The sequence below is a fragment of the Neophocaena asiaeorientalis genome, unplaced genomic scaffold, assembly GCF_003031525.2.
Source record: "Neophocaena asiaeorientalis asiaeorientalis breed wild unplaced genomic scaffold, Neophocaena_asiaeorientalis_V1.1 scaffold369, whole genome shotgun sequence".
Taxonomy (NCBI): Eukaryota; Metazoa; Chordata; class Mammalia; order Artiodactyla; family Phocoenidae; genus Neophocaena; species Neophocaena asiaeorientalis.
In genome coordinates this window covers 670664-694265 of record NW_020175321.1, presented here as the reverse complement: position 1 = coordinate 694265, position 23602 = coordinate 670664, and the positions used below count along the sequence as shown (strand labels likewise).

General features: G+C 41.9%; 1 protein-coding gene across 2 annotated transcripts in view; it reads left to right on the top strand.

The window, feature by feature from the left end:
- Positions 1–23602, top strand: part of NUP133 (nucleoporin 133) — a 54894-nt gene that overhangs the window by 16067 nt on the left and 15225 nt on the right. Inside the window, exons 9-20 of one of the 2 annotated variants that reach the window (XM_024765607.1) lie at positions 1214–1361; positions 2779–2926; positions 3783–3940; positions 5345–5436; positions 9757–9920; positions 11174–11265; positions 13847–14071; positions 17259–17381; positions 17956–18055; positions 18617–18868; positions 19509–19642; positions 21895–22053. In XM_024765607.1, the coding sequence (XP_024621375.1) occupies positions 1214–1361; positions 2779–2926; positions 3783–3940; positions 5345–5436; positions 9757–9920; positions 11174–11265; positions 13847–14071; positions 17259–17381; positions 17956–18055; positions 18617–18868; positions 19509–19642; positions 21895–22053 (1795 nt within the window). Of the gene's footprint in view, positions 1–1213; positions 1362–2778; positions 2927–3782; positions 3941–5344; positions 5437–9756; positions 9921–11170; positions 11266–13846; positions 14072–17258; positions 17382–17955; positions 18056–18616; positions 18869–19508; positions 19643–21894; positions 22054–23602 lie in introns of both variants that reach the window. The other variant, XM_024765606.1, reaches the window with a different exon arrangement.

Here is a 23602-nt window from a genome sequence, read left to right as displayed (position 1 = left end):
GAATTCAGGTAGAAGTGATAAGGGCTGGGGAGCTGGAGGAAGAGAACACAGTGGAGAAGGGAAATGAGAGCCACGTTAGGACTGCTTGGTTTGAAGTGCATGTTGTCCAGCCACTAGCTCGGTTTATTATTTTTAGTTGTCAGTAGAGGGTGCTTGCCACCCTGTTAATATTTCTGAGACTTGAACCGAGAGTTGCTAAAAATGCTACTAAATGTTTTAGAAGGGTTGAGATTAGAGACCATTTAATTGGTTGGGGGCAACAACTTTGATAGACTTGAGAGGACCATATACACTTTAAGATGGAAAAAGGTTTGTTTTTCACATATACAGCAGCAGTTCTATGATTGGTTATTAAAATTAAAAACAAAATTTTTTTCCTCTGTACAAAAGTAAGCTTTAAAGAACAGATTAGATCAGGGGTTGGCAACCTTTCCTGTGAAGGTTCCAAAACTGTTTTATATTTTCAGGCTTTGGGGACCATGTGGTCTTCACTGCAGCTCTTTTACTCTGTCAGTGGTAGCATTAAAGCATCCATAGACAACACATAACAAGTGGCGTGGCTGCATGGCAGGAAAGCTTCATTTACAAAACCTCAACCTGGACTCAGTTTAGTCTGAGAGCTGCACTTTGCCAATCCCTGTAATTGGTGATTTGTTGGTCTTTTTAAGTCAGATTTATTGAGTTATATTTTACATATAGAAAATACCTTGCACCCTTTTCAGTGTATAATTTGGTGAGTTTTGACAAACGCATAGTCATTTAACTAGAACCGCAATCAAGATACAGAACAGTTCTATCACTCCAAAATTTCCTTGGTACTCTTTTGTCAACCCCTCTCTCCACCTGCAGCTCCTGGCAACCATTGATGTATTTTCTGTCCTTAGAGTATAAATGGAATCATAGGGTATAAAGCCTTTTGAGTCTGGCTTCTTTCACTTAGCATAATGCATTTGATATTCATTCAGTGGTTTCTTCCTTTTTACTGCTGAGTAGTAGTTCATTGTATAGACTTACCAGGATTTGTTTATCTGTTCAGCAGTTGAAGGATGTTGGGTTGTTTCCAGTTTTAGGCAATCATGAGTAAAGCCACTATAAGGTCCCAGTCTCTTGGACTGGGCTTGCTAGGTCATATGGGAAATGTGTGTTTAACTCTTCAAGACATTGCTGGACTGTTTTCCCAAGAGACAATAGATCTTTCTTTCTCACTAATTAGCGATGGTCTCCTGATTTTGTCAGCGGCATGGCACCTGGCAGACAAGCCCTGTCTCGTCTATTACTCGCTGGTAACAGTAGAAGATAACGGCTACCAAATGTCAGATGAAGTGACTGTGGAAGTCACTCAGTATAACCCACCTTTTCAGGTAAGGTACAAAGTGACAGTAACATGCGGAGTTCTTTTCCTAACCATTGCAGGGTCAGATTCTTTGAGAAATTCATCTGCAGAGCTTGGAAGTACATTTTATTTTATTTTTTAAAAATCTCTTTATTGTTATTATTTTTGGCAGCTTGCGGAATTTTAGTTCCCCGACCAGAGATTGAACTTGGGCCCTTGGCAGACAAAGTGCAGAGTCCTAACCACTGAACTGCCAAGGAGTTCCTGGAAATACATTTTAAATAGCTAGTTTTTAGGCATTGCATTGTTTGCCATCTCATACTCAGTCCTTTGTTCAGCCTTAGCTAAAGAGGAGTGAGAGTGGGAGCCCCTCACAGCGAGGGGCATGCCTCTCCTGCCATAGCTCTGTGAAGGGGTCTTCATTTCAGTATCGCTGAGAAGGAAAACATTGATGATGAACTGCAGAGTGAAAAATAAGGAAGAGACCTGACATGAGCTGGGCTTTGGTTTTGAGCCCTATATACTACAGAAAAATCCCATTTTTCCTCAAAGTAGGATTATATTTGTAGGTAACCACATTATATACTTGTCAAATTTCATGTGAACGATTAAAAGGCAAGCTCTCTAATTTTAAGCTTCTTAATAGCAATCGAACATTGTTGAATAAGTATGATGTTTTTGAGGAAAGGCCTTAACTGCTGTAAATTCATTTCATTTAATCTTGTATAGTATCTAATTCTGTTGAACTCTCACTCTTAATATGATTTGTGTAGCTGAGTGCTATAAGGAAATCTTTTAGTTTGGTCTTTTATTTCAAACAGAAATAAACCTTATGTGTTCTGATTATACAAGAAAAATATGCTCAGTGTTAAAATTTTTCAGACAGTGGGAAAGGGTATAAAGAAGACAATTTGAGAATAAAAAAATTCCATGTTTATGTTATGTTTGTAAAATTCTTTTAATAAACGGAATATCCTTTTTAGCTTTTGCTAATTTTATGATTTAATTAGGTCTTATTTCTATTTTTAATTTCATATATGATCAAATTAACTCAGTTTTCTTGTGCTTGATATCTGGACAGTGAAGAAAAAGACAATATTTATCAGGGGTCGTTTATAAATAAATTTGTCAATTCTAAAATAAATAATGAACTAATCCTTTTATTTTCTTCCTCACATTTGTTACAGGCGGTTAGTTAAAATCTTATCACCATGGAAACGTTTTCAAACTTTGCAACTCAGCAAATGGTCTCTAATTGATGTTTACAAACTTATTCTGTCATGTTTTGTAAGTCATCTGATGGATAGTGTTTAGGTTTTCACAAGGATAATCAACAAATTATTTTATCATTTTTATGAGCGTACAAAAGTGTGAATTACAAAATCATACAAACAAGTATTTTTGTTTCAATTCTGATTAAATGTAATCTTAAATTTAATTTTCAGTCTGAAGACTTGATTATATGTCAGTTGATGGTCCCAAACTTTTCAAACCAGACTGCCTATCTGTATACTGAAAGTGCTGTCTACGTGTGCTCCACAGGAACTGGGAAGTTTTCTCTTCCTCGGGAGAAAATCGTCTTCAATACACAAGGTAGGGTAGTGGTTTTAGAAAACAGGATTAGGGAACTCATTAGTCATTCTGAGCAGTTTTTGTTCTCTTTCCATAAACTTTGCTTCAAGCATGATGCCTGTGACATTCAATCCCACGCCTACAGTAGCTGAAAAACTGGAAGGGTGGTAGAGTTCCCAAACTGATACATTTATGGGCAAAAAATAGTAACGTTTTTCCCAGAAGAGGCCAAGAAGAAAAGAACTGATGCTAACAGAAGTAATTGCTTGTTCCTGGTCAGTAAGAGTGACTTATTCTGAGCTGATGTTCTTTAAATGTTTGTCCAGACCCCTGGGTAAGAAGAATCCCAGGTGCTGGACTCATGCAAGGGTGCTGGAATTGGGGGGGGAGGTGTGGGTGATGGGGGGAGCCAGCCAGGAGTGAAAAACACCAAGCAGACAGTCTCATTAGGGTCTTTATCTTAAGGGGCAAAGGGCAAAATCCATGTGAGGCAGCAGGATGGAACCTCAATTCTCTAGTCCCAGCACCAGAGCCTTGACTGGGTGAGTGGGATGCTGTTAAGACTACAAGAGAGCTTAAACCTTTTCCTTCCGCACTGGCTTACTCAGTAAGTCAAGGTAGGGTTGGCAAGCTGTACTCTGAGTCTTGCAGAAGGGATGATTTTCTCGTTTGGTGCTCTGTACCCACTACTCTTGCAAGGCACAGTGAAGGACACAGCCTACCACTCCAGATAGTGGGGAGCCTTGACTTTTGACGCGGGATTACAGAGTAGGAGTAACACGGCAAAGGATATCACCAGGATATTCTGCTGGGAGGTGGATTTAGGAAAGTACTTTTTGGTTATGTCTATCTGATCGTGTATTTTTCTTTCTCTTAGGAGATAGTATTTTAGGAGCTGGTTCCTGTGGGGGCGTTCCTATCCTTTTTTCCAGAAACAGTGGATTGGTGTCGATTACTTCAAGGGAAAATGTGTCCGTATTGGCAGAAGACCTTGAAGATTCCCTGGCATCTTCAGTTGCTGGACCAGGCAATGAAGTAACGTGGTTCCATAAGATTTTTTTTTTCTTTAAAGTATAGTTGATTTAAAGTGTAGCTGATTTGCGAAGGATTTAACGATTTTTATCAGGGTGTTTCCCACAAATGTTTAAAAGTCAGACACTTTTAAAAGAGTTGTGATGAAGACATTAGTTCTTTTATCTCTCTCATCTTTTTTGTCCTCTTATTCAGAAGCGACTACTTGTAAGTCCTTCAGCTGTTTTTTTTGGCGTTTGCCTCCACATTTCTAAGTAATATGCGTGTATTGCTGTCTCTCATTCACTAATTCTCGTCATCTGTAGATCTCCTGTTGGAGGATGAGGACTTGGGTAACCTACATTCCTCTCTGCCTTTATCACCCCAGTGTACATTTTTTCCATTATAAGGGCTATGTGAATGTTGTTTATAGTCCAGAGTGAAGCAGTGTGCTGATTCCATTTCCTTTAGTGTACAACTTTGTGCGATTCTTGGAGTGGACTAATTTCATATTTGCTTACTTTTCTTTGATATATGGCTTAATCTTCCCACACCCTCCAGCAGCTGCGTAGGCGCCTTTCCGTAAAGCTTTGCCCAGGGTCACGTCTCTAGAGAAGCCCCTTACCTGCTATCTGCCTGGAACTTCCCTATTTCTTGTCCTCAGGGCCTGTCCCCGCACTGCACCGGTTTGCCTGGCCTCCTCCCTGCTCTGTCACTTGCTGCTCCTCCCTTCTGGTTTCCATCTTTGTCTGTTGCAGTTGGAACCACAGATGTGTGGTGGTTGTGTTTCTTTTTCTTCTGGGATGATTTTTGAGGGGAGAGTGGGGGAAAAAAACATCATTTTTTTTTCCTGTCATCTTGAATTCTGAAATACCCTGATCCGTAAAAACGATTTTTATCATTCTTTTACAGGAGGCTAAAAATTAACACTCTTTGGGGTAATTTCCATTTGAATAGTATGTAAAATATATAGACTGTGTAATTCAAAATGAAAATAATTTGATACAGGTTCAACAGAAAGTAACTTTTTTTTTTACGTTTTTTCTTTTGTAATCATGTGGTTTTCATAATACTGCTGTATGTTAAGATTGAAATCAACCATTATGCTTAGAAATACACTTTGTGATGAGTTGTATAAGGGTAAGCCTATAAGAAGGTTGTGTTGTGATGAAATCTGCAAATGATTTTACTCACAATATAATTCCTGAATTATATATACATTTTCTATAGGACTTTAGTTGATCATTTGGTGTGTTTTATCGTTTCAATAAATGTCTTAAGTATCAATATATAAACCGTTGGTATAGAGAGTACGGCAAACAGCTGTGTGTCTGTACTGTTGCTCTCATAGGTGGGTCCAGTGTTTAGTCCAATAACTAAGAATATTCTTATACCTTCACCTCTAAATTATAGTTTGTTTTTTTACAGAGTGTGGTTTTTGACACCTCTACCAAGAATGAAACTATTGCCCGGGAAGATAAAACCAAATTGCTAAAAGCTGCTTTTCTGCAATACTGCAGGTATGACAAGTCTTTAAAATTACTGCCCTTTTAATGTTTGAGATCACATGTTACTGACATATGCTGCTTATTTGTTGACTAGTGGGAACGAGTTGGAGGAGTGAAGCCATCCAGGAGAAGATGTTTTTCTGAGCTTTAGCACTTTAACAAACTCTTGTTCGGAACTTGGTAGCCGCGGGAGGGTTCCAGCTAGGCTGGCAGAAACCTGGTGTAACACAGCCTCTCCACTCGATGGAAACAATGTCCCACTAGAAATGGTGGTCATGAAGGCAGCTTGCAAGCATGCTTTATGTATAATGTGAAGGCAGTGAAGTTGCATACAAAGGGTTATCATCGCTGTTGTAAAGGAATTAGTCTTGGCCTGTTGGTTGAGTTCTGCTGTGTAGAAATCACCATAGAACTCAGTGGCTTATTTAATACAGCTTCTGGCCCTGCGTCTGGCTGTTCGGGGCTGTGCTGGGGTGGCAGTTTTCCTCGTCCTGCCTGGACTCGCGCATGGTCTGTGGTCAGCAGCCAGCTGTCTGGTTACACTTGCTCCCATCTGGGGGCCCTGGCTGGTCAGCTCTGTCTGCCTCATGCGGCATCTCTTCCTCTAGCAGGCTACCCTGGCCTGCTCACAAACCTCAGGGTTCTGGAAGTGGAAGAGAGGAAGCCTCGCTGCACAAGTGCTCTTCGAGTTTCTGCTTGGTCACATTTGCTAATATCCCGTTGGCCCCAGCGAGTCCCGGGGTGAGGCCCCGTGGAAGGCTGCTCGCAGGAGGGTGTGTGCGGGGTGGAGGAAACAACTGCACTCGCTCTGTCGCACTTGCTGACCCTATACAGTCGTTTCAGTTTGTCCTGCACACACGTTCTGCGTGTTCTGTATCTGGTACCTTCCATTTATATTGGAATGAATGCTCGGGAAAATTGTGATCCAGCCCTTGCTCTGTCCCGATTAACTGTGTGAGACTTTGGACAGATTGCTTAATGTCTCCGGAACTGGAGTTTAGCAGATCTTTGTTTTGAAGAAATAGTCAGACTTTACTGCCTCCATTTTTGCCGCTCTCAGCTCACAGTCCCGTAATTCCACTCCTAGTGGCGTCTGGTGCGTGGAGGCTCCCTCTCACAGAAGGGACACACTTGAGACTTTGCAGTGCATTTGCAGTGTGAAAATTCTGTGCCATCGTACTGATGGTCTACTGAGCTTAATTTCCTGTCCAGAAGAGGGCACCAGTGTTTTGTTTGTTTTTAAATAGTATTCTTTTAAGTCTTGTTCTGTTGCATGGTGTTCAGTCTGACTGCCAAGATTTGGATTAATACTCTGATTTTATCTTGTATAAATTTATCCTTTAATTGACAGTTCTGTCAGACTCGTGGCATCTCAACATTTAAATGGTAATGGAGTCCCTGTACTAGTTTCCTGTGCCTGCTGTAGTGAATTGCCACAAACTGGGTGGCTTAAAACAATAGAAATTTATTCTGTCACAGTTCTGGAGGCCAGACGTCCAAGAGAACGGTGGCAGCAGGGCCGTGTACCCTCTGAAGGCTCTGGGGAAGGGTCTTCGCTAGCCTCTCCCTTAGCTCCTGGTGATTGCGGGCAGTTGTTGGCTTTCCTTGGCCACATGCGCATCCCTCCAGCTGTCTGTATTGGCATATGGCCTTCTTCCCTGTGCATCTGTCTTCACGTGTCCTGATGATGACACCAGTCATTGGGTTTAGGGCCCACCCTAATCCAGTAGGACCTCAGCGTGAACTTAGCTGATCGTATCTTCAAAAACCTTATGTCCAAATAAGATCACGTGCTGAGGTTCTGGGTGGACTTGGATTTGGGGGGACATTATTCAACCCAGTATAGTCATTTCTAAATGTTTTACTGGGGAAGATGATTAAGTACGAAAAGGGGTCCCTGACCTCAAGTGCTCAGAGCGTAGTAACCTTAGGACCGGTGTTATTGGACTTCTGACACAACTGTGTTATCCTGTTCAGCATAAAGTACCATGAGGTTAACAAGAAGTCATTTCTGGGGTGGTATCAGCCAATGGTCTAAAAAAATTAGCCTCTTCACAAATGGGATCATGGAACCTTTAAAGCAGCATTTCTCAGCCTTCTCACTACTGACATTTGAGGCCAGATGGTCTTTGTTGTGGGGCCGTCCTGTGCACTGTAGGGTGTTTAGCACCATCTCTGGCCTCTTCCCATTTGATGCCAGTAGCATCCTTCCCCCCAACCCGTGACAACCAGAATTATTTTCAGGGGGTCAAAGCTGGTGGATAGAACTCTAAACTATTATCCATTCAGTTTTTTGCTAAGGTAATATTACTATTTTTATAGCATGGTTTCTTTGAAATTAATTTTTATATTATTTTGGTTTTCATTTTACTTAATATAAATATAAAATCTTTTGTTCGTGAGAGGTTTAAGAAACTTAGTCTTTTGATTAAAATAGTTCATTATTGAGTGATCATGCTATGGTCCACTTTGTATTCCCATGACCTCTAGCATAACTAGGTTTCCGGCTTCAACCTTGCCTTTAACACTTCGCGGCAGTTTTTCTGTGTTTCTCTGGTCAGCTCTGTCTCCTCTTCTGCAGAGAGCATTTCAACCCTTTCCTCGCCTCGCTACCTTCCCATTTCTCTGCCCCTTTCCCCCCCAAGCAGCTGACTCAGGCTCCTGTTGCACAGAGATAGTAGAAGCCATCAGAGGACAACTCCCTGTACTTAGCGCCCACAAACTTACCTGCATCCCGACTCCTCTTCCCTTTCCCTCCCTGCGGAGTAGAAAGAGGTGTTCTTCTTCCTAAGGCCAGTCTCTCTGTTCTGAGTGCCATTGTGTCCTGTTTCCCTTGAGGCTGTACTCTCTCAGTTACTCCCCTTCTACATCTTTGACCTTGTGCTGGCCTCTTCTCATCAGCTGTTAATCATATTTAATCTGCCACTTTTAAAAAAGACCAGTCTGGGCTTCCCTGGTGGGGCAGTGGTTGAGAGTCCGCCTGCCGATGCATCCAAAAAAAAAAAAAAAAAAAACCCAGCCTTTGATTTGTTGTCCCCCTTTGAGCTAGCACCTCTTCTGTTTGTTCCTGTTTACAGCTAAACTGCCTGAGACGTCGTCTCCAGTTGTTACCGTCTTCCATATTTTTCTCTTTCTACTCCCTGCGCCATCTTTCCTCCTTCCTTGGCTTCATTTGCTGAAGAAGCACAGCCCTACCTTGCTCTGGGCCATTACATACAAATGAAGAATGTTCAGAAGCAGTTGTGTGTTCCACAGGAACCTAGTTGTAACACATGTGAAACTGTGCTTGTCTTCTCCAGAGCTTATTCTTTCTTTCCTAGCCCCTGTTCCAGTGGCAGGTCCTAGCAGCCACAGTCAGTTGTTCAGTCATCCTTGTGCATCAGAGCCAGCCGATGGCCAGAATTTCCCTCCTGTGTCTCTTTCTCAAAGCTGTCTGCCTGTCTCCTAGCTGCTGCAGCTGCTGCTGGTGGAAACTCCCATCCTCTCTTGCCTGGATAGATTTCTGCAGTAACTTCCTCACTGGATTTTTCTCCCTCCTGTCTGATCCCTCATCTCCATAGCGTAGTTAGAATGATCTTTTAAAAATAGAACAGATTGCAACATTTCCTTCTAAGCTCAAACTCCGTCACATGCTTTACGAGACCTTCTGTGCTCTGTCCTTTGCTTCTAAGAGGTCTGCCTTGGACCCTTCTTCCCTCTCTCCTCACTGGATGATCTTCTCTCCCCCAGGGCTTCCGTTCTCTGCTGGGATGCAGGCGTACTTCTTAGAGGTGTGCCTTGTGCTCTCTCTGCCGCTGTGTGCCCCTCCCACACTCGCCCCCACCTCCCTGCACCTCTTCCTCCAGGAAGTGTTCCCTGCCTGTCGGGGGTTTTGGTTTTCCCTCTGTGTGCTCTGTGGCCTCTGTGCTTTCCCTGTCTAGTGTGTGTGTCACTGCTTCTTTGATTATCTGACTCCTCACGCCACTGTATACTTTGTGAAGTCTCAGGACTGTGTTCTGATGTCTTGTTTATTGTTCTGTCTCCAGAGCCTGCATATTATCAGTGTTCAACACATATTTGTTGAATTAATGAATGCATAATTGTCTCCCTTTTAAATAAATGTTATTAGAAGTAATAAACTTTGGGCTAACATATGGGACTTTTAATTTCACAATTAACTTTTTCATGATGAGTTTAATACTTTCACTTTTTAAAAAAAAATTTTTATTGGGGTATAATTGCTTTACAATGGTGTGTTCGTTTCTGCTTTGTAACAAAGTGAATCAGCTATACATATACATATATCCCCGTATCTCCTAATACTTTTACTTTTGTTTTCTGATTTTATTTCAGAAAAGATTTAGGTCATGCTCAAATGATAGTTGATGAGCTGTTTTCCTCTCACTCTGATTCGGATTCCAGTTGTGAACTAGACAGAGCTGTTACCCAAATCAGCGTGGACCTGGTGGACGACTACCCTGCTTCTGATCCACGGTGGGCTGAGTCTGTCCCCGAGGGTAAGAGCATCCTAATGTTAATGTTATGGAGAAGAACATTCTGGTTCTTTTGTTCAAGCGTTTCTCAGTGCATATTTTTTATCTTCTGAAACAATTTAATATTAATTCAGTATTTTATAAAAGTTGTAACTTTCCTTATAGTAGATTTTTTTTTTTTTGCGGTACGTGAGCCTCTCACTGTTGTGGACTCTCCCGTTGGGGAGCACAGGCTCCGGACCCGCAGGCTCAGCGGCCATGGCTCACGGGCCCAGCTGCTCCGCGGCATGTGGGATCTTCCTGGACTGGGGCACGAACCCATGTCCCCTGCATCAGCAGGTGGACTCTCAACCACTGCGCCACCAGGGAAGCCCATAGTAGATTTTTAAAAGGGCTCAGAACAGGGAGCTCCTGGATGGTCTTAGTGGTTAGGATTTGGAGCTTTCACTGCCATGGCCCGGGTTTAGTCCCTGGTCGGGGAACAGAGATCCCGCAAGCTGTGCGTCATGGCCAAAATAATAAAAAAAGAAAAAAACACCTCATCTATTTTACATACATACATGCATACATACATAAAGGGCTCAGAACAGGTCTACATAGTAGAATAGAAACTGAGGAAACATTGGAGCAAATCCTACATGTTCTGTCTGAACAGGTTAATCAGCCCTACTTAGCTTTCTCAGCATGTTATTTCTAAAAGGAAATTGGTGGCATAGGTAGGCATTTGACACTTGCCCCAAATTAAATGATAATTTTAGCATAACTACTGAATTTGGCTAATGGAAATTATGTGCTTCTCTAAGAGCAGCAGTGGTCAGATCTCAGCCTGTAGAAGTGGGCATATGTCCTCTTGTTCAGCCTGGGTGACTGTCCCTCCATGCAGCATCGGGGCACTCGGGTCCCCAAGGACCATGCAACTGTCACAAACATCCTTTCAATCCCTAATTTCCTGCCTAGCAAGTAATTCTCATTAGAGTCTTAGGAAGAAAACATCAGTGCTCACCTTCTTTCTTTGACTGTTTTGAGCTGTCAAGCTTAGAATGATACAAGTGATTAAACTAATAATAACATATTTGTGTTTTGAATAAATACGGTATGAATTGTATCAAACCCCCAAAAGTTTCGTCTAAATTTTTAACCTCTTGGGTAATGTAATTAATAATTGCATTGAAAGGTTAGTACTTGCCTTTTGTATAGATTTTTCTTAACTTTTAATAGCGGTACTTTCTGCCAAGCCAGTGTATTATGTTTTTGTCTTGTTATTGTTTCGCCAGAAGCACCTGGGTTCAGCAATACATCTTTGATTATTCTCCACCAACTCGAAGATAAGATGAAAGCCCATTCTTTCCTTATGGACTTCATTCACCAAGTAGGCAACCCAGTCGCTGTGAACAGGGATGGCCGGACACCTGGCTTTACTGTGCCCTTTGTGGCTCTCTCCAGGACAGTGGGAGACCCTTTCTCACTAATTCTGAGGTGTTTCATTGGGTGGGACATGACTAGTGTTGTCCATTTTCTTTGCTGACTTAAGTAAATCATTCCAGGGCTGTGTGGAGGCCTGTTACTACAAGAAGCAAAGCTGCATTGAAAATAGGATAAAAAGAAGAAAAATAGTGTATTTCAGCAGAAATGTTATTTCAGCTTTTCTTGTTACATCCTATGATACCCTGCTTTTCATTCGGATTTCCTGTGTGCTTTTGTATAAAACTTAGGTTTTCCCGAGTTGATTTTGTATTATTAGAAAGACAGTGAAGAATCTGAAGGCGGTGACATGTTTTCCTATGTGGATGTTTAATTTCGAGGTGCCGTTAGCATCAAATACTCATATAAAGTATTCTTTTTTTTTAAGCGGTAAGGGAATTCCCATTTATATTGAGCCTAATAATAGAAAATGTTTTTACTGCTAGACAGAGTTGTTACACAAAATCACCCATCCTTACCTTGTTGATCAGTTGTGGCTCCCAGGCATAATCCAAAAGAATTAATTTAAATCCATTTTTGCACACTTTCTCCCAGAATCAGTATGCCTCCCTGTTAAAGAGACTGAAGTCAGTGCCACCTAATAGAACCTTCTGTGGTGATGGGACTGCCCTGTGGCTGTGCCGCCCAGCATGGCAGCCTCAGTCCTGTGTGGCTGCTGAACACTTGAAATTACTGCTGCAGCTGAGGAGCTGAAGTTTTCTAAATTTAAATTTAATTAACTTAAAGTCACCACTTTGCTGGATAGTGGCTACCTTATTGGACAGTGTGGTTCTAGAGGATTCCAGAAATACCTTGGTTTCTAATACCTCACTCTGCTTCAGTTTTTTATTTTTATTTTTTTGCGGTACGTGGGCCTCTCACTGTTGTGGCCTCTCCCGTTGTAGAGCACAGGCTCCGGAAGCGCAGGCTCAGTGGCCATAGCTCACGGCCCCAGCCGCTCCGCGGCATGTGGGATCTTCCCAGACCGGGGCACGAACCCGCGTCCCCTGCATCGGCAGGCGGACTCTCAACCACTGCGCCACCAGGGAAGCCCTCTGCTTCAGTTTTAATGCACAGTCTGGCTCCAGTCTGCTCTTACTGTCTGGGCAAGAGAACTTTATTTGTTCATTGAGTCTTTTCTTAGTGTTTTAGGTGGGCTGCAGATCAATGGGGAGAAAACATGTTTTCGTCTGATGTAATTGTCAGGTGTTATCAGTTAACTCTTAATACATAACAAATACCCCCGGATGTGGTGGGTTAAAACTGTGGGTTAGCAGGGCGGTTCTTTGCTGATTTCCCCTGGGCCCTCTCCTTGAACTGCATTTGGGGTGGGCTGAGCTGGCAGGTCCCCAGGCGTCTCTTGTCAGACTGGCAGTCGGTGCCACCGTCCGCTGGGGCCTCCTGGTTCTCCCCCCACTTAGTCTTATCCTCCTCTAGGCTGGACTGGCCTCCTGTGGTCTCCAGGCGGCGCTTCAAGGGGATGAACTTAGAAGCTGTAGGCTTCAGACGTCACATATTATCACTTCCACCAAAGCGACGTTGGTCGAAGCAAGTCACAAGGCCAGGCCAGATAAAAGGGATTGGGAACTTGATTGTGCCTCTTGATGGGAGGAGTGGCAAGGTCACGTTGCAGAAGGGTGTGCAGAAGGCTGGGGTGGGAGGAGTCCGTGGCCCTCACAAGCCACACTGCGGGGATGCTAAGTTATTGGGGGGGGGGGGCGAAGGGGGAGAGCCATGGGTCTGGAGCTGTTGTGGCATCTCTTGGTACAGCCTCCCTGGGCCTCAGACCCTCGTGGAGTCACACAGCTGTTGGCAGCGGCATCCGTTGCAAGGGAATGTCTAGCCAGACCTAAAAATCCCAGTCTGCCTGTGCCTTTATATTTCCTTTAATATTTAGAGCTCATTTCATTGAAAGATTTACATTAATAATCAGGAAAAATGTACAACTGGATACTTGTATCTAAGAAAATAATTCTGAATATAAAATTCTCCTCCTCAAGCCAGAAATGGGCATCAAGCAAATCAGAGGCAGCTGATGCAAAGGGTCAGAGACACCCCCCCCCACACACCCTCCCCATGGCTTTAGGGTTCTGGAAGGTGGAGGCTGCTGAGTTTCTAGTTCTGAAGGTCTGGAGTCTAGGGGAGTTGATCAATGTAGCTAGAAAAGAACAATTTTATGATTTTGATAACCATAAACAATCATTTGAGGAATAAGGTAGGTAGAGACAACAGTAGTTGACTCTAATCTTAGAACAGGAATGTCTGTACTTTCTTACAGGTGTAAATGGCCCTGGCTGAAGAGAGAGAGAGAGAGAGAGAGAGAGAGAGAGAGTTAGGAACAGCCCCAAAGACCAATAGACGGAGGTCTTTCTGGGGGAGGATGGGGCCAGCATCTCTGTACCCAGTGAGCTGCTGGTGGAAATGCGACTGCGTTCTTCTGTATGTTACTGTGAATGCTTTGTAAGAATATGTGTTCGTCTTGTCTCAAGGTCGGCTTGTTTGGACGTCTCGGCACTTTTCCAGTGAGAGGGCTGCCGATGGCCACACGGCTGCTGCTCTGTGAACACGCTGAGAAGCTGGCCGCCGCCATCGTCCTCAAGAACCACCACTCGAGGCTCTCCGACCTTGTCAACACAGCAATACTGATGGCCTTAAACAAGAGGGACTGCGACATCCCGTGCAACCTGACTCCCGCAGACGTCTTCTTCAGAGAGGTGAGACAAGACCTGTCCTCCCCTTAGTGCGGCTCTGGAGCGCTGTGCCATTTACAGAACGGGCCCCCGGTGAGGAAAGGATTGAGAACAAAAGATGTCATTGAAGTTTTAAATTGGACTCCGTGTTTTCTGGGTAAATTATCCCTCAAAAGTATCACTCATTTATCGCTTTCCCTGTAAGTTAGGGCTTGTAAAGATGACTACAAAGTCTTCCCTGTCACGTCTGGATGTTTTCCTCGTGTTTCTCCACACCACGTCTTGACTCTGCCCCAGAGGGCGTCTCCATGGTGGGCTCCCCTGTCCCCCGGCTTCTGTTGTTTTGATGAAGGTGCAGCACCATCAGGTCAGAGCTTGGAGCTGTCGTCCCCAGCTTCCTTCCTTGCTGCTTCCACCTGTTTGCTGTGCCTGCTGTCAGACCAGGCTCCTCTCAGGCCGCCCTCTCCGCCCCTCCAGCGACTACTCTGTCGCAGTTCCCCTTCAGGCCTGGACCTAACTGTGGCTCCCCATCTTGCTAGCCCGGGGCTGCACCATCCCGCCTTGGTCCCCTGACTCCTGCCCACATCTTTGTAAACAGTCCCTTCACTAAACTCTCCTCAGCTGCCTGCTGGGATCCTGCTCTACACCTCACTTTTAAAGTCAGATTTAGAGGAAAAGAAAAACCTGCTGTAAACTTGGGAGGGAGAAAAGTTGAAGGTGCTGGCCAGCTGGTGGCAGCTGGGCACTGGTCAGAGCACACAGCTCTGGTACCTGAGTGATACCTCGCAACCTCATGAAAGGCAGGGCTGACTTTCCCGTCTCCCTTTACAGGTGTTGACGCCAAGACCCAGGGGCCGGTTGACTCAGCTGAGACCACAGACCCTGGCTCTGAGCCACCATTCAGCAGGCTGTTTTGGGTGTGCTAGTCAATTGCTTCAGGAGTTTGTAGTCCTTCACTAGGGCTGTTCCTTCTCCCTTTGTGGCGTTATCTGAGTTTAGAAACAGTGCTAGCTCTTCCCCCAGCTCTGTGGAATTTGGAATTGTTTTTTGCATTTGGGAAGTTTTTCTGTTTGGTGCCTCTAATTTTATCTCCTTCCTCGTGCAGTCCGGCTGTCATCTAGCATCTAACAGCCTGTGCCAAGGGTCTCTTCTACTCTGAATATTTGATGTACTGCAACCAAAAATAAGACACTGAACTATGTTCAGTTCTGTTGACTCCATAAATGTATTTAGTTTGAAGAAGGCCTCATTTTTATACATTTGGGCTTTTTTTCTAGGGAATGTAAGGCAAAGCACTTTTCTGTTTTATTTTGTTTTTTAATCAAGTATACCTGAAATTTGAATGAAAAAAAAGAAAGACAGTTCACCTCAAATTTCATGATCTAACCAAACTGTTGTCATTTTTATGTCCTTTTTTGTCTATTCGTACATAATTTTACATGATAAAGTTTTTGTTTTTCTTATTTAATTATTAATGACAAATTGAGTTGAGCAAGAGCCTGGTTGCTTTTTCTGCTTTGGGATCAAAGTGCAAAGCATACTAGTTAATTATGTATAAGTACATTTTCCCAATTAACTGGAAAAAAAATAGGGTCTGGAAGTTATCAATTGGATGAATACATAATTCATGAGTAGCCCCGTAGGAATATGATAGGAAAAAAAAAAACTAAAAATGTGATTGGTTCCTCAAAAGAATGCTCCATATGGAAGATAGTAATGTTTAAGACTGTTTACATCACCATTTATTTTAATTTCTCTTTACATTTACTGGTCTTAAGCTTCCTTTGGGTGAAGTTCTAAAGGTCCTCCCCATGGCATAACCATAATAAAAAGAGAGAGCTGAAGAGGTATGCACGTGTTTAGTGAAAAAATATGTATCAATTTTTTTTTTCTTTTTACCTGTCCATCTACTTGGGAGTGGTAAATTACATTACAAACAGGTATGCATTTTAAGAGAAGAGCTGGATAACCCAAGTCAGGCTCTGATTGGTGGGCTGTGTAGGGGAGATGTGATCTCACAACCCTGGATAGAAGGTAAAATAATACAGACTCTGCTTGAGGGTTGACCCTCCACCTGTAGCCAGTCTGGAAGGAGCCCCCGTACCTCCTGGGGCTCTATAAAATGAGTTAACTGCTTCAGAACAGGCCCTCAACAGTGTTGGTACAGCTTATGAGCAATGTCTGAAACCACTGAACATGTAACTCATGTGGTAAGGCTGTCTAGCAAGTATCTTGGGATTTTATTTGCTTTTACATTATTTCGTGCCTTTTATATCACATATGCTTTCATTATCTTTTTCACATTAACAGTGTAAAAAATTCTTACAAATTCAACGTGCCAGAGGTTTCCTGCTAGGGCTGTTAGGATGCCTTTGACTGACATCAGAAATACTAAAGGAAGAAGAGTGATTTTGTTTGGGCTCCACTGTGCATGTGTTTATGAATCGTTCGTTCAACTAGTTTGTAAGTCCTTGAGGGCAGCAAATCTCATTTCCATTTCTTCTTATCTCTGAGCGCCCGATGCTATGCAAACTCTGAATGCCAAGTAAATATCCACTTGATAAATAAAGGGGGAAAAGCTTAACTGGGGGCTGAAACTGGAAACAAGTGTTTCAGTGCTTAACATTTTTGCACAGTTACCTTCATGTGTTAATTAATGACAAAAAATAGAACAGTTACAAGTTATGTATTTAGTTAGTTTCTATGTAGCTGCTGCTGTTCTACAAACATTTCTATTATGTCTAAAGAAAAGAAATTCTTCAAAGAAAGAAATTAGCAACCTCATTGGTTGGATAACTATTTTAATCCATTAGTTCATTCGTTTAATTCGTTACTTTGGAGTCTCGCATTGTTACGTGACATCATTTGTAGCCTAGTACTATTTAAAGGTGGCATTGAGCCCTCATAGCTATAATAAACAAATATTTCAGTTACTTGATATTTAAATTAAAAACCTACCGGCTACCAATCCAGATTGCTTATTTATCAGACTTATTTATCAGTTATTTGGGCTCTCCACCTTTTAAAAGTTAGGAGATTCTAACTTTTCTTGGCTTTTAAATTTGTTTTCATCACTGACTGTCCCTTTGACTACTGAGCAGAGGGTGTGACTTAGTGAGGCAAGCCTGCTGAGTCGATTCCAGGCAGCTGTAAGCGTGGCGCATCGGCATGGCCTCTGTTCCTAGTAGGTACCGTCTCTGTCCTTCCTCAGGTGTCCCAGGTAGATAGCGTCTGGGAGTGCTTACTGGAGCACGAGGAGCAAGTCTTGAAGGACACGGCCTTGGAGCCAGTTGAATGGGCGGAGGCGGCGATCAGTGTGAACAGTATTCTCAAGGTACGCACGCATGCTGAAGGTACCAGCAACTCAAAGCCCAGGCTGTGGATGGAGGAGGAAGTGGTCTCCATGTTCCTACTTTGCATCACCAGTGATCCATAATGGTTTAGGTATTCGTTCATTCCAAAAAGTTAGGAAAACCTCAGTCATTTTATCAGTCAGTTAATACACATCTGAGTGTTTGCCTTGTGCATGTTAGAAGTTTCTATTTGGTAGAATAAACCTTTTATTTGGAGAAGACATGTATATCATTGCAAAGGTATTAATGTTACTGTAAGTGTCTGCTTTTTAATTACACAAAAGCACACTACTTATATTATTGATTAAAATGTTTCATTTAATTTTAGCTCATGGACTTCATAGTAATTGTCTTCCTAGTTCGGTTACCATAGTTCTCTAAAACTGAAGTTAAACTCTAGAGTAAAACAAATTTCAAATGCAGAAAGAATCAAAAAGTAGTCCAACAGGTCTGTGCCGAGTAATTTTTTGTAATAATAGACTTGATGTTTCAGATTATCTTAGAGATCCTGGGATCCCTTGCTTCCTGCATGTGATAACACATTTCATTTTCCAGGACATGCTGCAAGCTGCTAGTCATTATCGACAAAATAGAAACTCCTTGTATAGAAGAGAAGAGCCAGTAGAAAAAGAACCTGAGTATATTCCGTGGACAGGTGAGATTGCAGGCACTGCACCCAAATATACTGATTCATTAGCAGTTGATGAAAATATATTTCTACTGGTCTGTCATTTTCAGAAGCCGTCTTGTTCTCCTAGTGCGAGTTTGTGAGTGAAATGAAAAATAAGTGCCATCTCCAAGATGAGTAGTTCTTACGGAAATCACTTTATTGCCTTGGAATAATTTGTAGATCTCTCTGTAACTCATGTTTTAAACTGGTGCTCACGCATCTACTAGGTTTTAGTACGTATAGTTACTCATAGCAGCAGGCCCTGGATGTACTGACTGTATTTTTTGTTGATTTAATACAAGAAAATAAGTGGAGTAGCATTAAAGGAATTTAGAAGGAAGAAGAATCATGTTTACCTGGCTCTGCTGAGGCCATCCTCATGGAGAAGATGGGTTTGAGCAGGACATAGAAAAGTATCAGCTGACCTCCTATTTGATTTCTTTTTCCATCCATCAAGGCTGACGGGATATAATTTTTAGGCAGTTGGTCTTTCCCGTAGCCATTATGGAATCCTTACTTGTCATATTATTTTGTGTGATTTTACAGCAACGAGTGGTCCTGCCGGCATTCGAACAGCAATAGTGCGCCAGCACGGGATTGTCCTGAAAATGGTTTATCCTCAGGCGGATAGCAACCTCCGAAACATTCTGACAGAGCAGCTGGTAGCACTGATTGATTGCTTCCTGGATGGTTATGTTTCTCAGCTCAAGTCTGTGGACAGATCCAGTGATCAAGAAAGATATAACAATCTGGAAATGGAATACCTGCAGAAAAGATCAGATCTCTTATCTCCGCTTCGTAAGTGCCTGATATTTAGTGAGGGCTGTGGGTCTTGAGTCTGCAGAACAGATGTAGGAGCCAAATCATTCACGCAATGTGTTATGCAGTGTAATGTCGTTAACCCAGCTGTAGCTCAGAGCTTAAAGCAGAGCTTTCCTGTGTACAGCTTTCTGTGTTCGCTTATTCAGCCTCGTTGTCATTACTTACCAGGTAACAAGTGTCCTAGATGGTGTTAAAGATGATTTAAAAATAAATAAATTAACAGCATGTGGAGACTGCCTACCATCTCAGACCTTCACAGGAACAGCTAGACTGCAGGGTAGAGCAGACAAGGGTCGTTCCACGGTGTGGAGAGGTGCTACAGCTCTTCAGAGGAGGACACGAGACGGTCACAGCCAGGATTCAGAGAAGAAGCTTGTCTTGCTACATGAAGGAAGGGGATAGCATCTTAGGTGGGCAGTGATGAAGCAAGGGACTGAATTTACATCTTTAGTGAGTTTATATGGATTATGAAATGAAATGCCAGTAACTGGAATGGTTTCTATTAATTAACTTTAGTATATAATCTGAATAAAGGTAAAATTTCAAGGAATATTTTTTTATTACATATTAAGTTTTCACTAACAGGATTTTTTTCCATCTGTTCTCATTTCCATAGTCACACTAGGCCAGTACCCATGGGCTGCTTCATTAGCAGAAAAATACTGTGACTTTGATATCTTAGTACAAATGTGTGAGCAGACTGACAACCAGGCCAGACTGCAGCGCTACATGACACAGTTTGCTGACCAGGTAACGAACCCTGGGGGTGTAGGCAGTGGACCCTGTAAGAAGACTTTACCATTTCAAATCTTACTTGGGGTTTTTGGAAGATGATACAGTCTTTTTGCAGATTACCAGATACTAATTTGTACATTATGTTTCTTTGTAAATGGGTAGACAATTCTTTATATATAAATATTACTGACGGATTCTTTGACCTCTGAAAAATATGTTAAGACTTTTATTTCTATTCTTATATTTTCAGTTATAATTAAAAGTACTTAGGGATACGGATATTGCTAGAGTTCTAAAGTTTGAGTAGAAGATCTTGGGAGCATGGGATGCTACTTTTAGAGAGCTCAGATTTCCATACACCTAAGATTCTTGTTTTCCTTCTTTGACATGCTTCCTGTTTTTGTTTTTTTACGCTTACTATTTTTTTTAAAGTTCGCATTGTGACACTATTTAGGTACATTTAAGTTGTTCCTTAAAGCCAGTCTATTCAGTCAGTTGATCTTTATGTAAAAACTGATTTTTTTTCTTACTATAAAGGTAACATTGTATAAAATTCAGGAAACCACTATAAACAAAAAAGAAGATTAAAAAATCGTTCATAATTCTACCACCCAGAGAGAACCCTTTTTAACATTTGGTTTTATTCTTCTAGTCTTTTTACTCTACCAAACATGTTTCGTTAACTGCTTATTTCACTTAATACATAACAGACGTTTGTCCATATCATTAAATATTACACAACCACATTTTTAATGTTGTTATGGTATTCATGGACTGGATGTAACTTATTTGATCAGAACTTGATTGCTGGACATGGCTTATCTCGTATTTCACAGTAGTGCTGAAGTAAGTACTTTGTGCCCATCATAATTTTTATTCCTTACAAGGATTCTTATTCTCCGTTGATATTTTCCATCCTTTTGTGCTTTGTTCCTTTTATTTTCTTTAGTATGTTTACTAGTTATTTTAAGTCCTTTTGTGCTGATTCCAAAATGATCATTCTTAGGTCTGCTTCTGCTGCCTGCATATTCATATTTTTCTGCTTCTTATGTCTTACAACTTAAAAAATATATATTTATTTATTTTTATTTTGGCTGTGCCGGGTCTTAGTTGAGGCACATGGGATCTTCGTTGCGGTATGCAGGATCTTTTTTTTTAGCATGGAGTCTTACCCACTGGACCACAAGGGAAGTCCCTTGCAATTTTTTAAATTGTATTTTGGACATTGTGTATAAAAGAACCGTAAAGACGGAAATCAGTGCTGTTCTTTCCCCTGGGAGACAGGTAAGATGAGAGGCAGATCACTCAATACATCAAGAATAGAGGTGGGTCAGGGCTTGACTGCAGCTTCCGTTAAATTCATTCATTTCTGGTTTCAGATGTCTTATGGGGCTGGTGTGTTCCTTGCAGAATTCCCCCTTTAGTGGAGATATCTCTTAAGTACTGTGAGACTGCAGGACACTTTTGTCTTCCTTTCCAGCCCAGCCTCACACCACCCCAGCATCCAGCAAACGTCCTGTGGGGAAACTGGATATGCCTCTCTAGATTCTGATTTATTGTGCCAGCCCACATGGACACGTGGCACCCAGTTCTGCCCCTGAGAATCTTTCATTCTGGAAGGATAGCGTCTCAGTACCGTCCAGTGGAACTTTCTGTGGTAATGGAGATCTTGCCCATATGTGCTGTCCCAAATGGAGTCTCTGACCACAGATGGCCTTCAAGTACTTGAAATGTGACTGGTGTCTCTGAGGGACTGAATTTTACATTTTAGGTTAAGTTTAAGCAACTACATGTGACCGGTGACTGCCATATTATTGGACAGCGCACATCTGTGTGACCCTGAGCAAGATCCCCTTTCTGGATCTGAATGGCCTCATTTGTTAAATGAGGTGATTTGAGGACCCTACAGTGCAGGAAATGAGTGTTTAAAACTGGATTTCTATTCTGGAGTCTTAAGACCTTTGGGAGAAATTTAATACTTTATTATCAGAAATTTTTTTTTTTTTTTTGGCGCTACGCGGGCCTCTCACTGTTGTGGCCTCTCCCGTTGCGGAGCACAGGCTCCAGACGCACAGACTCAGCGGCCATGGCTCACGGGCCCAGCCGCTCCGTGGCATTTGGGATCTTTCCGGACCGGGGCACGAACCCGTGTCCCCTGCATCGGCAGGCGGACTCTCAACCACTGCGCCACCAGGGAAGCCCCAGAAATGTAGTTTTAAAAACTGTATTACTATATATTCTTGAATTCTTGGCTTTGTTCTTTATAGAATTTTTCAGACTTTCTCTTCCGTTGGTATCTGGAGAAAGGAAAGCGAGGCAAATTATTATCTCAGCCTATTTCTCAGCACGGACAGTTGGCCAGTTTTTTGCAAGCTCATGAACATCTCAGCTGGTTACATGAAATTAACAGCCAAGAATTAGAAAAGGTAAGAAGGATTCAGTTATATGGAGCAGATTTAGGCAATTTTTTGTTTAGTTTTAACTAGTTTAGTTTTTTGTAGTTAAATACTACTTATGGATTTTTTAAAAATGTATATCTCCTATTCTCTCACATAATTTGATAAAAGTATTTTTCATTTATGATGGTACTGCCATTACTTGTTATATCTCAGTTAAAAAAAAATGAAGACTATTGTGATTTGACTGTTATTACAGTAAAATGAAGCACAAAAACTTTAACACATAATTAGCAGTTATTGGCCTTTTTTTGTAATGAGTATTTTCTTGTAATAAAAATGTTCAAATTATCAGTAAAAAGAGTACATGAATTAAAGTTTGTCCTTGACAGGGTATTGACGTGAGAGCAAATGTTGGGTTTTTTGGGGGTTTTTGTGGCTAGGCTCCTGTTACAGCCCTTTTTTTTCTTTAATTGGAGTATAGTTGTTTTACAACGTTGTGTTAGTTTCTACTTTACAGCAAAGTGGAGTTCCCTGTGCTATACAGCAGGTTCTTACTAGTTATCTATTTTATACATGTTAGTGTATATACGTCAATCCTAATCTCCCAGTTCATCCCACCCCCCACTTCCTACCCCCCACTTTCCCCACTTGGTGTCCATACGTTTCTTCTCTACATCTGTGTCTCTGTCTCTGCCTTGCACACGGGTTCATCTGTACCATTTTTCTAGATTCCACATATATGCATTAATATATGATGTTTGTTTTTCTCTTTCTGATTTCACTCTGTACGACCATATCTAGGTCCATCCACATCTCTACAAAAGACCTAATTTCATTCCTTTTTATGGCTGAGTAATATTCCATTGTATATATGTACCCTATCTTTTTTTTCCATTCGTCTGTTGATGGGACATTTAGGTTGCTTCCATGACCTGGCTATTGTAAATAGTGCTGCAATGAACAATGGGGTGCATATACTGGGTATATGCCCAGTAGTGGGATTGCAGTAGTGGGATTGCTGGGTCATATAGTAGTTCTATTTTTAGTTTTTTAAGGAACCTCCATACTGTTCTCCATAGTGGCTGTATCAATTTACATTCCCACCAACAGTGCAAGAGGGTTGCCTTTTCTTCCACACCCTCTCCAGCATTTATTGTTTAGATTTTCTGATGATGCCCATTCTAACTGGTGTAAGGTGATACCTCATTGTAGTTTTGCATTTCTCTAGTTAACGATGTTGAGCAGCTTTTCATGTGCTCTTGGCCATCTGTATGTCTCCTTCGGAGAAATGTCTATTTAGGTCTTCTGCCCATTTTTTTATTAGGTTGTTTGTTTTTTTGATATTGAGCTGTTTATATATTTTGGAGGTTAATCCTTTGTCCGTTGATTCATTTGCAAATATTTTCTCCCATTCTGACATTTGTCTTTTCGTCTTGTTTATAGTTTCCTTTGTTGTGCAAAAGCTTTGAAGTTTCACTAGGTCCCATTTGTTTATTTTTGTTTTTATTTCCATGACTCCAGGAGGTGGGTCAAAAAAGATCTTGCTGTGATTTATGTCAAAAAGTGTTCTTGCTAT